General features: G+C 39.8%; 2 protein-coding genes and 1 long non-coding RNA gene across 6 annotated transcripts; 2 read left to right on the top strand and 1 right to left on the bottom strand.

Moving 5' to 3' along the window:
- Positions 1-1,312: 1,312 nt before the first annotated feature.
- On the top strand, positions 1,313-10,067 carry egfl6 (EGF-like-domain, multiple 6). Of its 2 annotated transcripts, XM_032529573.1 has the most exons (13): positions 1,313-1,714; positions 2,974-3,080; positions 3,329-3,421; positions 3,595-3,714; positions 3,801-3,920; positions 5,181-5,315; positions 5,398-5,520; positions 5,985-6,047; positions 6,430-6,681; positions 8,529-8,603; positions 8,694-8,786; positions 8,879-9,141; positions 9,425-10,067. In XM_032529573.1, exons 1-13 carry the CDS (start codon positions 1,641-1,643, stop codon positions 9,530-9,532), a joined length of 1,626 nt encoding a protein of 541 aa, XP_032385464.1. In that variant the 5' UTR covers positions 1,313-1,640; the 3' UTR covers positions 9,533-10,067. The 2 variants fall into 2 exon arrangements, with proteins under 2 accessions (XP_032385464.1, XP_032385465.1); XM_032529574.1 differs by lacking the exon at positions 5,985-6,047 and having other exon boundaries at positions 1,315-1,714.
- LOC116697954 (uncharacterized) lies at positions 6,375-11,321 on the bottom strand. Its single transcript, XR_004334085.1, has 3 exons — positions 11,236-11,321; positions 8,988-9,116; positions 6,375-6,609 (listed from the first exon to the last, which is right to left on the bottom strand). It is a non-coding gene; the product is annotated as an uncharacterized LOC116697954 (long non-coding RNA).
- Positions 11,200-13,801, top strand: rab9a (RAB9A, member RAS oncogene family). Of its 3 annotated transcripts, none has more exons than XM_032529598.1 (3): positions 11,200-11,470; positions 11,820-11,941; positions 12,083-13,801. In XM_032529598.1, the coding sequence occupies exon 3, from the start codon at positions 12,122-12,124 to the stop codon at positions 12,728-12,730; it is 609 nt and encodes a 202-aa protein (XP_032385489.1). In that variant the 5' UTR covers positions 11,200-11,470; positions 11,820-11,941; positions 12,083-12,121; the 3' UTR covers positions 12,731-13,801. The 3 variants fall into 3 exon arrangements, with proteins under 3 accessions (XP_032385489.1, XP_032385490.1, XP_032385491.1); XM_032529599.1 differs by having other exon boundaries at positions 11,267-11,470; positions 11,776-11,941; XM_032529600.1 differs by having other exon boundaries at positions 11,273-11,465.
- The last annotated feature ends 293 nt before the right edge of the window (positions 13,802-14,094 follow it).

Here is a 14,094-nt window from a genome sequence, read left to right as displayed (position 1 = left end):
GGGTTGTCCAAATATTTTCTTCTCTATTAACAGATATTGCATAAAAACATTGTCCACAATGCCACAACTCAGTGCTGTTTATTTGCAGCAACCACTGCCAGCTTCCCAACCCCACTTCCTCCACTTAGGAATTTCTGCATGTGGAATCGGCAATAGGAGTTCAGGTTCAATTTAATAGTTATGAACCACTTGCTCTGTTAAGGAGTGTTTGTGAGGGCGCCTGTTTAGCTCACCTGTTGGAGCGGGCGCCCATATATAGAGGTTTACCTCTCAACGCAGCGTGCCGCTGGCTTGACTCTGACCTGCAGCCCTTTGTAGCATGTCGTTCCTCCTCTCTCTCCCCTTTCATGTCTAAGCTGGCCTATAGAAATACAGGTTTAAAATTCCCCAAAGCAACACATGAGCAGAGCCACACCAAAGACAAATGTGTATTATTTTTGCAATAAATGGGTCCAACAATGGGAGTGTCCAGACTGAATTTGGTTTAACCTCACACTGTTTAAACAAAACAAGACATTTAATTAGCTGAAACATTTCTGCTTCATGACCGGTGTTCATGAGCCCAACTACAGTGTTTAACTGCAGACTTCCTTCTCATCTGAAGTTGTTTCCATTGCAGTTCTTTAATCGTCACTGTGCGCCTCTATGGACAATGTGGCAGGGGACAGACATGCATTGTGTAATTAATTCAGTGCAAAAAAAAGTAAACTATGTTAAAAACATGGGCGAAGTACACAAAAGTGAAATAACACAGAAACGTCACCTGTCCATTTCTAAAGGTACAGAGGATCAGGACCAGATGTTGGAGCTGACTTTGAAAGAGTAAGAACTCATTAAACATGTTCATTGCTGAACTGGAAATTAACATGTGTGAGAGAGCAAACGCTTTATGTGCTACCTGTGAGTAAGACATCAAAGAGCTTTGCAGCTGCTAATGACACGTCCATGCATGCCAGAGTTACAGAATTAGCCGCTACAGCTTATTATCCCAAAGAAAGAAGAAAAAAAACACAGATAGATCATTAAGCAACAAATGCATATAAAGTTCATGTTATCCCACAAAGGAAACAAAATCCAAAATAACTAGGTTGCGCTGCATTAGAAATTTTTACAACAGTGTGATTATTCCTACTGCACAGGAAGACTTTCATGTGGTCTTGTATAAGGTTTCAGTGAAGAGAGGAGCACCCCTAAACATAATCCCCACCCCCTTACAAACCCAATCCTACCTCCAAAAGTCACAACCTATCCCCCACAGTGCAGTGTCATTTCACAGTGTCAACCCACCTCTGGAATTTCAGAGAGAAAGAAGAGGAAGCGAACTTTGGGACAGAGAGTATAACTGCAGCATTGAAGAGTGTGTGTGTGGGTGAGAGTGAGAGAGAGAGAGAGAGAGAGAGAGAGAGAGAGAGAGAGAGAGAGAGAGAGAGAGAGAAAGAGAGAGAGAGAGGAGGAGACCTTAACTTTGTGCTCTGGAATTACACAAAATCTGCCTTGCCTTGTGAGCAGGCTCAACTAAGATCTGTTCCTGTCTGAGAGTTTTAATGAGCGTAAGCCCTCAGGAGGAATAGTCTGAACTCACAGAAATCTAAATCAGCCCTGCGAGAAGCAAAGCTCTGCAGCTGCTACCCGTCACAGACATGAAGCCGTTCACCTTGGTCAGTGTTCTTTTTTTCATTCTACACATCTCCTCTGGCAGTGCGGAAGCCCATAGGTAAGTCGATGAACTAGAGCAGCAGTTTGATGTGGTATTGTATTTTTCTACTCTAAGACCTGCAGCAGGTCTAAACTTTACTTGGATATAATGCATACTCAGTCAAGGATAATACCAAATAGATATCTAAATACTATAGTGTGTATCACATTGCCTTTGAAATGCACTGCCACCAATTGGCTAACAAACAATTGGGCCAACTTCCTGTAGCCATAAAGCGGGATTACTACCATTTAACTGCTAATTACTCCACATGCATTTACTTTAAGTGGAGTTTAATGAGTAAGATGACTCCCCCCCCCCTATCTGGCACTGAATGATGTGCTTTAAATCTTTACGGGGAAAACTGTTGTTTTGATGGTATTTAAACACTGTTGCCCCTGCCAGCAGAGGACTATGACAGTTATGGCAGTGCATCAGCTAAATGTAGCACAGCAACTGTTAATAACTGAAGAGCACCTGTCACACTTAGGAGCCCCTCTCATGTGGGCTATTCTGGATGATTTCTATCAAGTCTCAGATTCCCCTAGTCCCCCTGGAGCCGAGGATGGTATAAGATGCTAACCCTGTGACACCAAAACATCCGGATATTAGAGTTTAGCACTGAGCTTAAATTTAGACATAATAATGCTAAAAGCTATAAAGTCAGATTTGGATGTGAGTTTCGGACATACGTTTAATGTCAAAGTCAACTGGTTCCCTAATATCTTAATTTAATTTGCAGGTTAAAAATACACCCATGCAATATAATCTATACAGTATGTGGGTTATTTTGAATGGAATGCTGACTCGCTGCCCGACACTGAGAATAACTTTACAGTAGATTCTCATCTAAATCCAGAAATTTGATCCAGAGGACGATGTGCATAAGGTATCAATGTGCAACGCAGGAAGTGTCTGATGAGTGTGCTTTTCTCCATCTGTAGCCTACATACTGTCAGCTGACTGTTGCACCACAGGGAGCCCACTTTTATCACTAAGTGAGGGGACACTTTATTTAGATTGTCTTTTCACACAACTACCAGTAGGACCTAAATGAAAAGAGAATGATAGCTAAAATCTACAATTGGGAGAGCGCAGTGAGACTGTGGATGTGTTGGGATAATTCTTTTCATGTTCATATATTTTTTTTGTAATACGTCATAATATTTTCAAATGTTCTATCTGATGTTCCATGCATTAACCAAGGTAGGCTATAAATGTAGCTGAAACAGTGAAATAACACATTTTACCTTCCGCTCCTCTCTTTTTCTACAAAGGCACTACCGACAAGTCCTTGCTGGAAACCAACCAGGTGTGTGTCGCTATGGCAGGAGGCTGGAGTGTTGCTATGGCTGGAAGAAGAACAGTAAAGGACAGTGTGAGGGTAATAGCAGTCCAGATTGATTCAAAGATTGATACTTTAAATAAATATACTGCCACAATACACAGTGTCCTAACAATTGTTCTTTTTTTCTAACCCAGAAAAAGTGGAGGAAATTACAGTCTAGATTGAAAAACCTTGCTTGCAAAATAGAAATGAGTGGTGTGTGGTGTGTGGTTTGACTATAATACACTATTCTCAAACCACTGATATTTCTGGTTTTATTCTCTTCATGTTAAATGTTTTACCAGCTCAATGTGACCACAGTTGCAAGCACGGAGAGTGTGTTGGCCCCAACAAATGCAAGTGTTTCCCTGGATACACCGGAAAAACATGTAATCAAGGTGAGTAGTTGGGGTCTGGAAAACTTGGGTCAAACTGGGTACAGGATGATCTAATTTCCATCTGATAACTGGTATTACTATCTTATTTTAAGAATGTTTTCATTTTTGCAAATATTTATCTCTTGTCTTTCAATAAAAAGCATTTCAGTTTAAGTGTGCATTTTTTTTTCTAGATCTAAATGAGTGTGGTCTGAAGCCTCGTCCCTGTGAGCATCGCTGCATGAACACCTATGGAAGTTACAAGTGCTACTGTCTTAATGGTTACACCGTAATGCCTGATGGATCTTGTGCAAGTAAGTCCCATTGTGTTACTTTACCCTATAAAGTTTCTAAGTTTGAATATTTATAAATGTATGCTTTTTTGTTTGTATTCATGTAGATTCTATGACATGCTCTATTGCCCACTGTCAGTATGGTTGTGAGGAAGTTCAGGGGGAGATTCGCTGCCTCTGCCCATCTGCGGGGCTGCAACTGGCGCAAGATGGGAGGACTTGTGTGGGTGAGCAACCACACGCACACGATAGATTATGAATACAGTGACTGACTGGGATTGATTTTTAAGCACATAGAGTGAGAGGGAAAAATCAGATGGAGCATAGCCCTTTTTTAAACAAGGAACACAGAGTCAAAAAGAATTGGCTTTGGCTTGTTTCTGAGTGTGTGCATAGTAGAACAATTCTGTACAGATTATATTATGTGTGCTTTTGCATGCTTGGTTTGTAATTCAGATGGATGCAATTAAGTTATATTTCTTCCCACAAAACTACTTCAGCTGTGACAGAGCCAGTCTGGCATACCGATCACAAAGGGGAAGTAATATAATAGTTCTGTAACATTAAACTACAGTATTATTGTGGACTCAACACACTCAAAGATCAGAGTTGCAGAAGTACACTTTTAATGTACCAACAAGTACATCATTGCCAGATGTAATGTAACATGACAGACAAATAATGACCCCTTATGAGACAGATGCATCTCTTCTGTATTCATCATGAAAGTATAAAGTAGTTTCTAATCATGTAAAGTACAATTTTAAACTTGAACTAGAGTAGCAATGGTTCAGTTTGTACTAAATATGATAGACCCCTAATTGGCTGCAGGTCACAGCATTAATAATAGGTAGATACATATAAATAAAGTGACATCATGTGATGCCTGAATGAAAATATGAAGGTCATTAATGAATTAAAGTGTTGTCTCTAACAGCAATAGACTACTACAACTATGATTGTATATGATTAGCTTAAAAACTGTCTTGTGTTATGTCGTTCACTGCATCCACATCACAAACCAACTTCACAAGCTCAGTTACCACACTCAGTGGAAGCACTGCTTTTTAGCCTTGTTAGTGTTCTAACACAAATTAGCAGTGATGCAAGTGGGAAGACAGTGGGAATCATGCTCATGATCACCAAGATGGTGTCATGCACTCAGTAGTCTACACCAACAATGATGAAGCTCTTTGCTGGCAGATGAAAAACAGCAGCTGATGACTCCATGTGATTCAGAGGAAGCACACAGAGAAGGGAAAATAAGCCAAAATAAGTCCTATAAGGACTGATATTCTCAATGTTGCCTAACGTGACTTGTGGTTTAAAGGTTCTCCATGGTCACTTGGCGTGCATATTTGGTTCTTCTATAGTAGAGTAGTGCCCCACAAAGATGGTGTTGTCCATGGTACAACTATGCTCACATTTTTATGAATAATTTAAACCATAGGCCCTTTAATGTCCACCCTGGTTTTGTTTCCCTTCAGATATTGATGAATGTGTTACTGGGAAAAACCTCTGCCCATACAACAGACAATGTGTGAACACCTTCGGAAGCTACTTCTGCAAGTGCCAGGATGGCTACGACCTGAAATATGTTGACGGCAAATATGATTGTGTGGGTAAGGTATACAAATTTATTACTGGAAACATTTGTGATCAATTCTGCTCCTAAAGGTACAAATAGACTTCTTCCAATTTCAGACCTTGATGAGTGCACAGCCAGAACCCACAAGTGCAGCCACCATGCTGTCTGTGTGAACACTCAAGGATTCTACAAGTGCAGGTGCAAGTCTGGCTTCAGAGGCAATGGCTTTGAATGCTCTGGTGAGATCCAATAACTGCTGCACAGAATTATGAATTAATTAGTTTAAGGAATGCTTTTTGATATAACACTTCCATTCACAAATACATTTTAGATGCTCTCGTATCAGGCTTTTCCCAGGTGAGAGTAGTCAGTCAGATAGATCAGGAGCAGTTTTACAGCCACATATTTCATCTGAACTCTTTAAACATCAACAAACAAGAGTCCTGCCAAGGCTAGTTTCCTGCTTTCAGACTCCACTCCTCTTAACAGATGTAAGCAAGAGAGAGCCACAGATTGAAAACACACCTGTGTATATGACACTGTACAGTAGCCATCTATCTGAAGAAGGAGAAAGACAGGTTGTGCTGTACTTTTATAAAGCAGGCCCAGAATACAACAGATGAAGCCCCATGTAGAAAAAAAAACATAAACAGAATATGCAAGGGTTTTCAGCGTAAATGAAAGATGCCTTTATTTTTTGTAGTCAAGCCATTTTATCAGAGGTCGTGGGATGGAGACAAAGGCAATGCAGATGATTTCCTCAATGGTGAGATTTTGTGAAATCCAAGACTCTGTTTCTGTTGTTCACGCCCTACCCTGCATCCCCCCCACCTCTCCAAACTATCTGCCTTGCACATGGCTGGAAATGTTGTTTGTCCACCTAGCACACAGTTCGATATGAGACCTGGAATCCTCAGCATGACCCTTTACATACAGAACTTGTGCGATAAATGCTTGTGCAATTTAAACAGTAATCGAAGTTATGTGCAATAAACGTTGCTGTCATGTTTTATCTGCATGAAGTAGGACAACAACGGCAGCTGCAAAATACATGACAACAAACACATGTGAATCCTGCTAAAATAATGTTTTTCCCAGTCATGATTGCAGTTCCACATGTCTAATCTGATTTCTGTTTCTGCCTGCAGCCATCCCAGACTCCCAAGTGAGACCCGGGATACTGGGAGGTACACCGGACAACGACGACATAAAAAATATTATCCCTGAACCAGTCGCAACGCCGCCTCCTAAGATCCGTGAGCAGCCTTTTGACTACGATGGAGAGGTCTACGTTGGCGAGACTGAGCAGAGACGAGTGGATGAATTTCCTGAGGAAGAAGAAGAAGAGGAGGGGGAGGAAGAGGAAGACAACCAGCTCAATCCAAGAGGAGATGTTTTTAGTAAGTGCCCTTTCGTTTGGCTTTCTTGCAGTAATTCTGGGTGGTCCACAATGTATTAACCATACTATAGACTAAACAAACTCAGTTTCTGCAGAGACTTAGCACTGGTGTCTACAAAGCATCTGAATACAATTATCAATTTTTCAGTAGGCAGTTAAAGTAGCAGGTCAGGTCTAAGACCTTGACTGGAGAAGAAAGGGGCATGTTGCTTCATGTCCCCAGGCTCCTCCAAGATTTTGTATAATCAGAATGAGAATCAGAAAGGAATATATTGCCACAGTAGTTACCCTACATGGAATCGGTGGATTACTGCATACATACACCCACAAACAAACATATTAATAAAACTAATTAAACATCAATAACTTTGGGAAGGTTTGTTGTTAATGACAATAGAAAAACACATATTTGTTGACCCTTTTTAATAAACAGCATGTTAAGACACATTGATACTGATTAGTCAAAGCATTCCTAGTTATTTCAACAAAGAGCCACAAGCACGGTCTCATGTTTTATAGCACTGTAAAAATAGGGTCACTTACACTAAAAGTCCTGTTAACTCTCAGCTGGCATTTTCATAATATTAAACCATTGGCTAAAGCTAAAATATTAAGATCTAAATAAGAACCCATCAATGTGTAAATGAAGAAATTATCTGAATCAATATAATTGGTTATAAAACATGATTGCTTCTAGCACATCATTCACACCCGAGCTGTATTTATCTATCCACCTTCTGGCAACAAATCCAGACACTTTCATCAGATAAAAAGAGAAGAGTGGCCCGCAGTGTGGTCATCAAGAGGTATACATCTCACTGAGAAACCCTATACATGAGGTTACCTTTACCTTTCACCACTAATCTTAATCTTTATGGAAACCCCCGAGCCGGAGTAAGAACTCAGATAGCAAGAGGAGACAAGCCCCAAGACATCCGTCACCTCCAGGGAGGAATTTTACTCTGTCGGCATGTGAGAGCCCAGGGATACAACTCATCCTGCTTCCCATCTCCTGGGAGGAGGGTGAGGAAGGTAGGGAGGTCACTTAAGCTTCCAAGCCTTTTATTATGTTTTCCCCAAAACAGCTGTCAGCAAACAGACTTGACTCCTAGTTGGAAAGTCTGTCATCAGCACTCCAGACCTCTCTAACACTAACTCACTCTGGCTGAGCAGGTTCAATAACCCCAGCTGTCACTTGTTTGAGGCTCTCAGGCTGCTTGCCATGGGGGTTGATTTGCTGAAAGAGCTTTAAAATACTTGGGGGGGGGGGGGGGGCTGTATCCTAAAGTTGTAGTTACCTCTCAAGACATGAGTGACAGCAGGGCAGGTCTACACCTGTTGGTTAAAAGGCCCCCTGGCTTTTGTTTTATCGTGGAAAATGTCTTTGCTGCATAATTTTGGATTTTTTTTTTTTTTAAGATCGTAAGATTAAATTTTTTGAGAGGAGTTTGTGGGGAAAATGTTCTTTGACATGTCTATGAGGCAAAAATGTAGGCAGCATATTTTATGAGATTTTAGGATTCTAGATTTTTTGAGAGAATAATTGTGATTCAATTGTGTCTGCTTTTACCATTTACGGATTGTTCAATTTTGCTATATTAATATACATTCTGTTGCCAATTTATAGAGCACACCTTGCTAAAAAGAATGCAGCCCTGAAATTAATCCTAAATTCAGTTTTTGTTCAAAGTGAACATTAAAACCTTCATGAAAGATGGATTTATTGCAGGAGGACTGTTGTATGCTAGGTGATACCTAATAAACTGTCATCTGTGTACGTACTCTAAGGTATATTTAGCTGAAGATTTATGAATTCACACTAATTGTTACTTTAATTTCTAAACACAGTATCAGAGGACTTTGAATCAGTGTTTGGACCGGCCACAGAAGTCAAAGAAATTGAAATGACACCAGTTCAGGAAGGTAATCAAATATCTGTTCATGTGCTATTGTTATACAATGACTGTTTATGTGACCAATTTGCTAATGTGCTCCTATCGCTTTACACTCCAGAGTTCATCATGGATTGCAACTTTGATCAGGGAGCATGTGAGTGGGTCCAAGACAAGGCTGACGACATGGACTGGAGCGTAGCTTACCATAACGGTAACAGCATTATTATTATTATGTTTTTTAAGATTCACTTAATGTTTGTGAATTTAGATGAATTCCCTTATAAGTACTACAAACTCATTCAGGTGGTGAATACTACATGGCCATGAGTGGGTTCCTAGGGGAGCCAGAGGATATAGCCAAGCTGAAGTTGCTTCTCGGTGACCGGGCCCAGCAGGGCAGCTTCTGCCTCACCTTTGACTACCGTCTCGTGGGCCATAATGTGGGGACTCTCAGGGTGCTGCTGGATAACAATGCTTACCCAGTATGGGAGCAGAGGCAAAGCAGAGACCAGGGCTGGCAGACAGAGCTCCTCACTGTGGCCTGGAAAGAGGAGGCACCACAATCTGTGAGACATCTTATCATTTTGTAAGACATATTAGTAATAGCTGATTATCAAACCAGTGCTGTAACTGCTAACAACACTAATAACAGCCAAAGCAAATTGAACAGCAAAAATGTTGTAGCATATGTCTATGCAGTAGGCTACTTATGTGACTAGCTATGCTGGATTTTTCTCAAAAACCCATGTGATCCACATTATGTTTGCAAGACCACCCTGATATTGTTCACTCACTCAGTAATGGAATCTACAGACTAAAGATGCAATGGTACTATTCAATGTCTTTCAGATTACCTTTGAAGCTCAGCATGGGAAAGATGTTGCAGGAGAGATTGGGCTGGACAATGTTGTGCTGACCTCAGGGCCCTGTCAAGAGGATGTCAGTCCACTCGTATAAGAAGTATCGTCACTCTGGATTTACATTTAGAAAATCTGCTCTGACACATGTTAAAGATTCCTGTTTCCTGTCTGTTCTTATGGTCTGGAGTGTCTCAGTGTTTTCTAATGGCTTAGCCACACAACATTCACAAAAAGATACTGAAACAAGGTCTCAAGGGAAGATGATGTACTATCAGTGCATGCATGTTTACTCCATTGCAACACTTCTACATCAATACAGCCTGCTTTATTCTCTATTGTGATTTTTAAAATGGTCTCTCTTATAATACCTATAACTCCGATCTCAGGAAGAGGTGGAAATGCTAACTTTGTCTGTTAGGTAGATGACAGTATTGTGCTTAGCCCTTTGTTGTGTATGTGATTGCTGAAGTGAACTGAAAATAATCTATATGTACTGTGAATTCTTAGATAAATTATATCTGAAATTCAATCTTAAATGAATAACTTTTTTCAAAAGCTGGTGAGCTTAAATATTAAAATGTATCAGTGCATTACTGCTGTAAATGTTGCTTTCATGTTATGTTGTATTATTACATTAAATCAGTTTTTTCTTTTTCTAACTCTGTCTACTGCTCCTTTTTACCCCACACATTTTATGATTGTACACCTGTAAGCCAAATCTTCTTGATCATGCCAGTTACTGTAATTTTTGGCAAACAGATTTCTCTGGTAATGGAAATGTATCATATGCCAGTGTTGCAGTGTGGACATAATCCAAGGTAATATGACAAAGAATGATGGTAATTTTAGGAAAAAGTCTGCTGACTGAAGAAATGCCACCATAAATAAAATGTTAACGTATAGATGGCAGGCATAGCTGGTATTTTATCACAGAAAGTTATTCGGGGAAGTCAATTAACACCAAACGTACTTACTATAAAGCCAATAATGTTGCCGTCTGATAACTAGACAAATGTTAAGGTACTTCTTCAACGTTACCTGATTAAAATGTTTGCCACTGACGTTACTGCATTTCAGAGGGAAATGCTTCTTCTACTGCTCCAAGGCATTTACATACATTACTTGTTAATGTTTATTCAATGAGGCCACTGCATAAAAAGCATAGCCTACTTTTCAAAGTTAGTAAACGATATGTAGGCCTACATTGTGTTACTAATATTGTTGTACATAAATTTGAATTTGCTGTAGCCTACATTATGGTATTGCTATGTGGTGTAAAATTCCTACCATTACTTTTTTCTATTCCTTTTTCTTTTATTGATAGCCAACGGGTGGATATTAGTGTGCTGCCAGGATGATTGGCGACAACAGTTAACTATGGGAATAGCTCAGTCCGTAGGGCGTTGGGTTGAGAACTGGAAGGGCGCAGATTCAAGTTCCCGTACAGACCAATGGTGGATGGATTATGTGTGGATTTGTAACAAAACAAAGAGTAGCCTAAATGGTCATTTCCACAGTGGGGATTCCAAAACCAGTATAGATTTGTATTAACGAAGTTAAATGTCGCTCTCTGGTGGTTGAGCACATGAATAATACAAGTAAATATTTGTTAAAGAACACGCAGCAGAGTCCTTGGTTTAAAAGCAACTGTAACCTACGTATCGAACGACTTTTTGAATAAGAACGGGAAAACGTATGCGAACAATATATTGTGCAAGCTATAATGTAGCTAGACAGAAGTTGCATGGAGCTGAACCTACGGAACCTATCTCAGGGTTTGGGTAAATTACGTTTCCTCACCTCAGCTCCCGTTGGTTGTTTCTGTCTGACAAGATCACATGATCCGAGGCTGCCCGTGTATCGTTAGCTTATTAGCGGCTAGCTGCGTTAGCATTGAGCTTTATGGTTTCACCAGGACACAGTGCGACCTTATCTCGAGCCACACCAAGACGAGGAACTGTCAAACATATTTATTAACTTTAATATTATTTCGTGTTTCTTGTTGGCTCAACCGCTGCCTGGCCCAAAGTGTAAGGTACGCTACTAGTAATATTCCTTGCAAGTAAACCTTAGCTAGCGAATGCTGTGTATTTCATCAATCTAACTCCAGCTATGTTTCCTTGTTTTCTTTTTTTATGTTAGCCTAGCATAGCTAACACGTAGCTAGCCGAAAGACACACAATTCAGACTTAATACTAGCGTGCTACCATGGTATACAGATATTAGATTAATACCGTGTACGTTATATGTCACAAGCTAAATCATAAACTGTTCTGCTCGCAAACAGTGTATTGTACGTTTGGTAGCAGATGAGTGATTCATTGCAATATGGCTTCTCAGCTGCTGCTCGGCCATCGGTTAATCAGGAAACTGCTGTGTTACAGCTGGCTGAACGTTACCTACATGGCTGCTCGCATCAACATTAAACATATGAGCATGTGACCAAGGACTATAAGGTCTACAGCACATGATCTGGACAAGTGGAGGAGGCCAAAATCAATCAGGGGTAAAACAAAAATGCTCAAAATATCTATAAGTAATTGTATTCTTAAAAAACCAATTATTGGTCATATGTTAACAAAAATGTATATTTTAGTGTTGTACAGGTAATACAAATCTATTTTTGCACATTGCATCTCTCCATTAGGTACATTATTGCAAAGTGGTCAATCGGGAGTAAATAGCCATGACAACAAAGACATCTCTGCTTAAAGTCATTCTGCTGGGCGATGGTGGCGTTGGAAAAAGCTCCATCATGAATCGTTATGTTACCAACAAGTTTGATGCACACCTTTTCCACACCATTGGTGTAGAGTTCCTCAACAAGGAACTGGAAGTTGATGGCCACCAGGTTACCTTACAGATCTGGGACACTGCTGGCCAGGAGCGCTTTCGCAGCTTGAGGACTCCTTTCTATCGTGGCTCTGACTGCTGCCTGCTCACGTTCAGTGTAGATGACAGCCAGAGTTTTCTCAACTTAGGCAACTGGAAGAAGGAGTTCATCTACTATGCAGATGTCAAGGAGCCAGAGAAGTTCCCATTTGTAGTCTTGGGCAACAAACTGGACGTTACAGAAAGGCAGGTGTCCTCTGAGGAGGCTCGGCAATGGTGCCAGGAGAACGGCGACTACCCCTATTATGAGACCAGTGCCAAGGATGCCACCAATGTAGCGGTGGCCTTTGAGGAGGCAGTGCGTAGAGTCTTGGCACTGGATGAAAGAACGGACCACCTCATCCCCACAGACACAGTTAAGCTTCACAGAAAGCCTCGCTCTGCTACCACTTGCTGTTCATAACATTCAGAGGTTATCCCTAACACTACTTTGCCGTTATGCCTGTTTATGTGATGAGGCTGTATGTTTACAATGCTGTAATAACATCTTATTTAAACAAATTATGCTACTGGCTTCATGATTTGTTATACCGTTGAAGGATTGATAATGCTAATAGTTTGACTTCTATTTGAAGGGAAAGAGGAAACATTAATTTCATCCCAGTCTAATTACAAATAAACATGACATCACTGAATAATTTACTCAGCCCTGCCACAGTACAAAAGTCAGGCTTTGGATGAGTAGCAGAAAAATAAATATATTTTGTGTTGGCCCAGGACTACTTACTGGGAATTAATAGTCTGTCATGATAAAACAAAGGCAATGTATTTGAAAAGTTTCACTTCCCTCTCAAATGGTTTTCTGTCAGGAATGCATATTATAATGTGACTCTTAAAACTACTACCAGTGTACTACCTTGGGAATGCGATCATGAAAGGGTTTCTGAACTTTACTTAATGTAATTACACAGAGTGATGGTCTATGTATTTACAGTATATTCAAACAATTACTGCCTAATTTATAAAGCCCAATAACATTTTTTGTGAAAATTAACCATGTGTAACTAACAAATTGAGGCTTGTTGTGATTATTGCACCTTTAAGTCTTCTTTGTGCACATTTTGCTTAGTGAATAGATTATATGCTGAAAGCACTCAGGGACAAGATCCCTAATAGAAGACCAATATTAAAGCAAAGTTAACATGCATGGCATATGTTGTATTTCAGTTTCTGAAAACATTTTTTTGTTAACTGTTTTTACCTTAAAAATCAATGAATCAATATTGCCTTGAGGACAGTGTATTGGAATAGCAGTCATGAATAAGGAAACTGTTATCCTCATTGTTGGGTTTGTTTTAAATAATGATTTTCATCTTTAAAGCACTCATAACATTTTTATACTTAGTCTTTCCCCACAGCTTAATATTTAAAATGGTATTTACCTTGTTTCTTATTCACATTAATTTATATTCAAAGTTGTATTACTGGTATGGCAAATGATAAATAAACCCCCTGAGAATTGTCGCTTAAAGCATGTTTTGTAGCTTGAAAACTCTGTGTGTTTATTATCTTAATGTTCGAACTGAATGTTAACATTCTGCTTTACTTTGTAACCACTGCAATGAGAAAATGCCTAAACCGCTAGATAAAGTGTCTATGTCAAGGCACAAGATTGTGTCTATTAATCACAATGTTTTTTTCTTCTATTATCGGTCAAGCACTCTTGGGACAAGTTTAAGTTGTAATACCTGAAAGTAATGTTGATCATCAACCTACCTCAGCCGTACTCACAGCTCAACCCATTCCAAGAAATTAAAAAAAAAACAA

This window comes from Etheostoma spectabile, chromosome 11 (genome assembly GCF_008692095.1).
Source record: "Etheostoma spectabile isolate EspeVRDwgs_2016 chromosome 11, UIUC_Espe_1.0, whole genome shotgun sequence".
Classification (NCBI taxonomy): Eukaryota; Metazoa; Chordata; class Actinopteri; order Perciformes; family Percidae; genus Etheostoma; species Etheostoma spectabile.
Note: the sequence above shows the minus strand (reverse complement) of the source record. Positions and strands in the feature narration are given on the sequence as shown.

Bases quoted from the DNA above. Each gene is read 5' to 3' on its own strand.
- rab9a (XM_032529598.1), top strand. From the start codon at position 12,122: ATGACAACAAAGACATCTCTGCTTAAAGTCATTCTGCTGGGCGATGGT.
- egfl6 (XM_032529573.1), top strand. From the start codon at position 1,641: ATGAAGCCGTTCACCTTGGTCAGTGTTCTTTTTTTCATTCTACACATC. The intron at 6,048-6,429 runs GTGAGATTTTGT...TTCTGCCTGCAG, and splicing joins TGCAGATGATTTCCTCAATG to CCATCCCAGACTCCCAAGTG. The intron at 9,142-9,424 runs GTGAGACATCTT...AATGTCTTTCAG, and splicing joins AAGAGGAGGCACCACAATCT to ATTACCTTTGAAGCTCAGCA.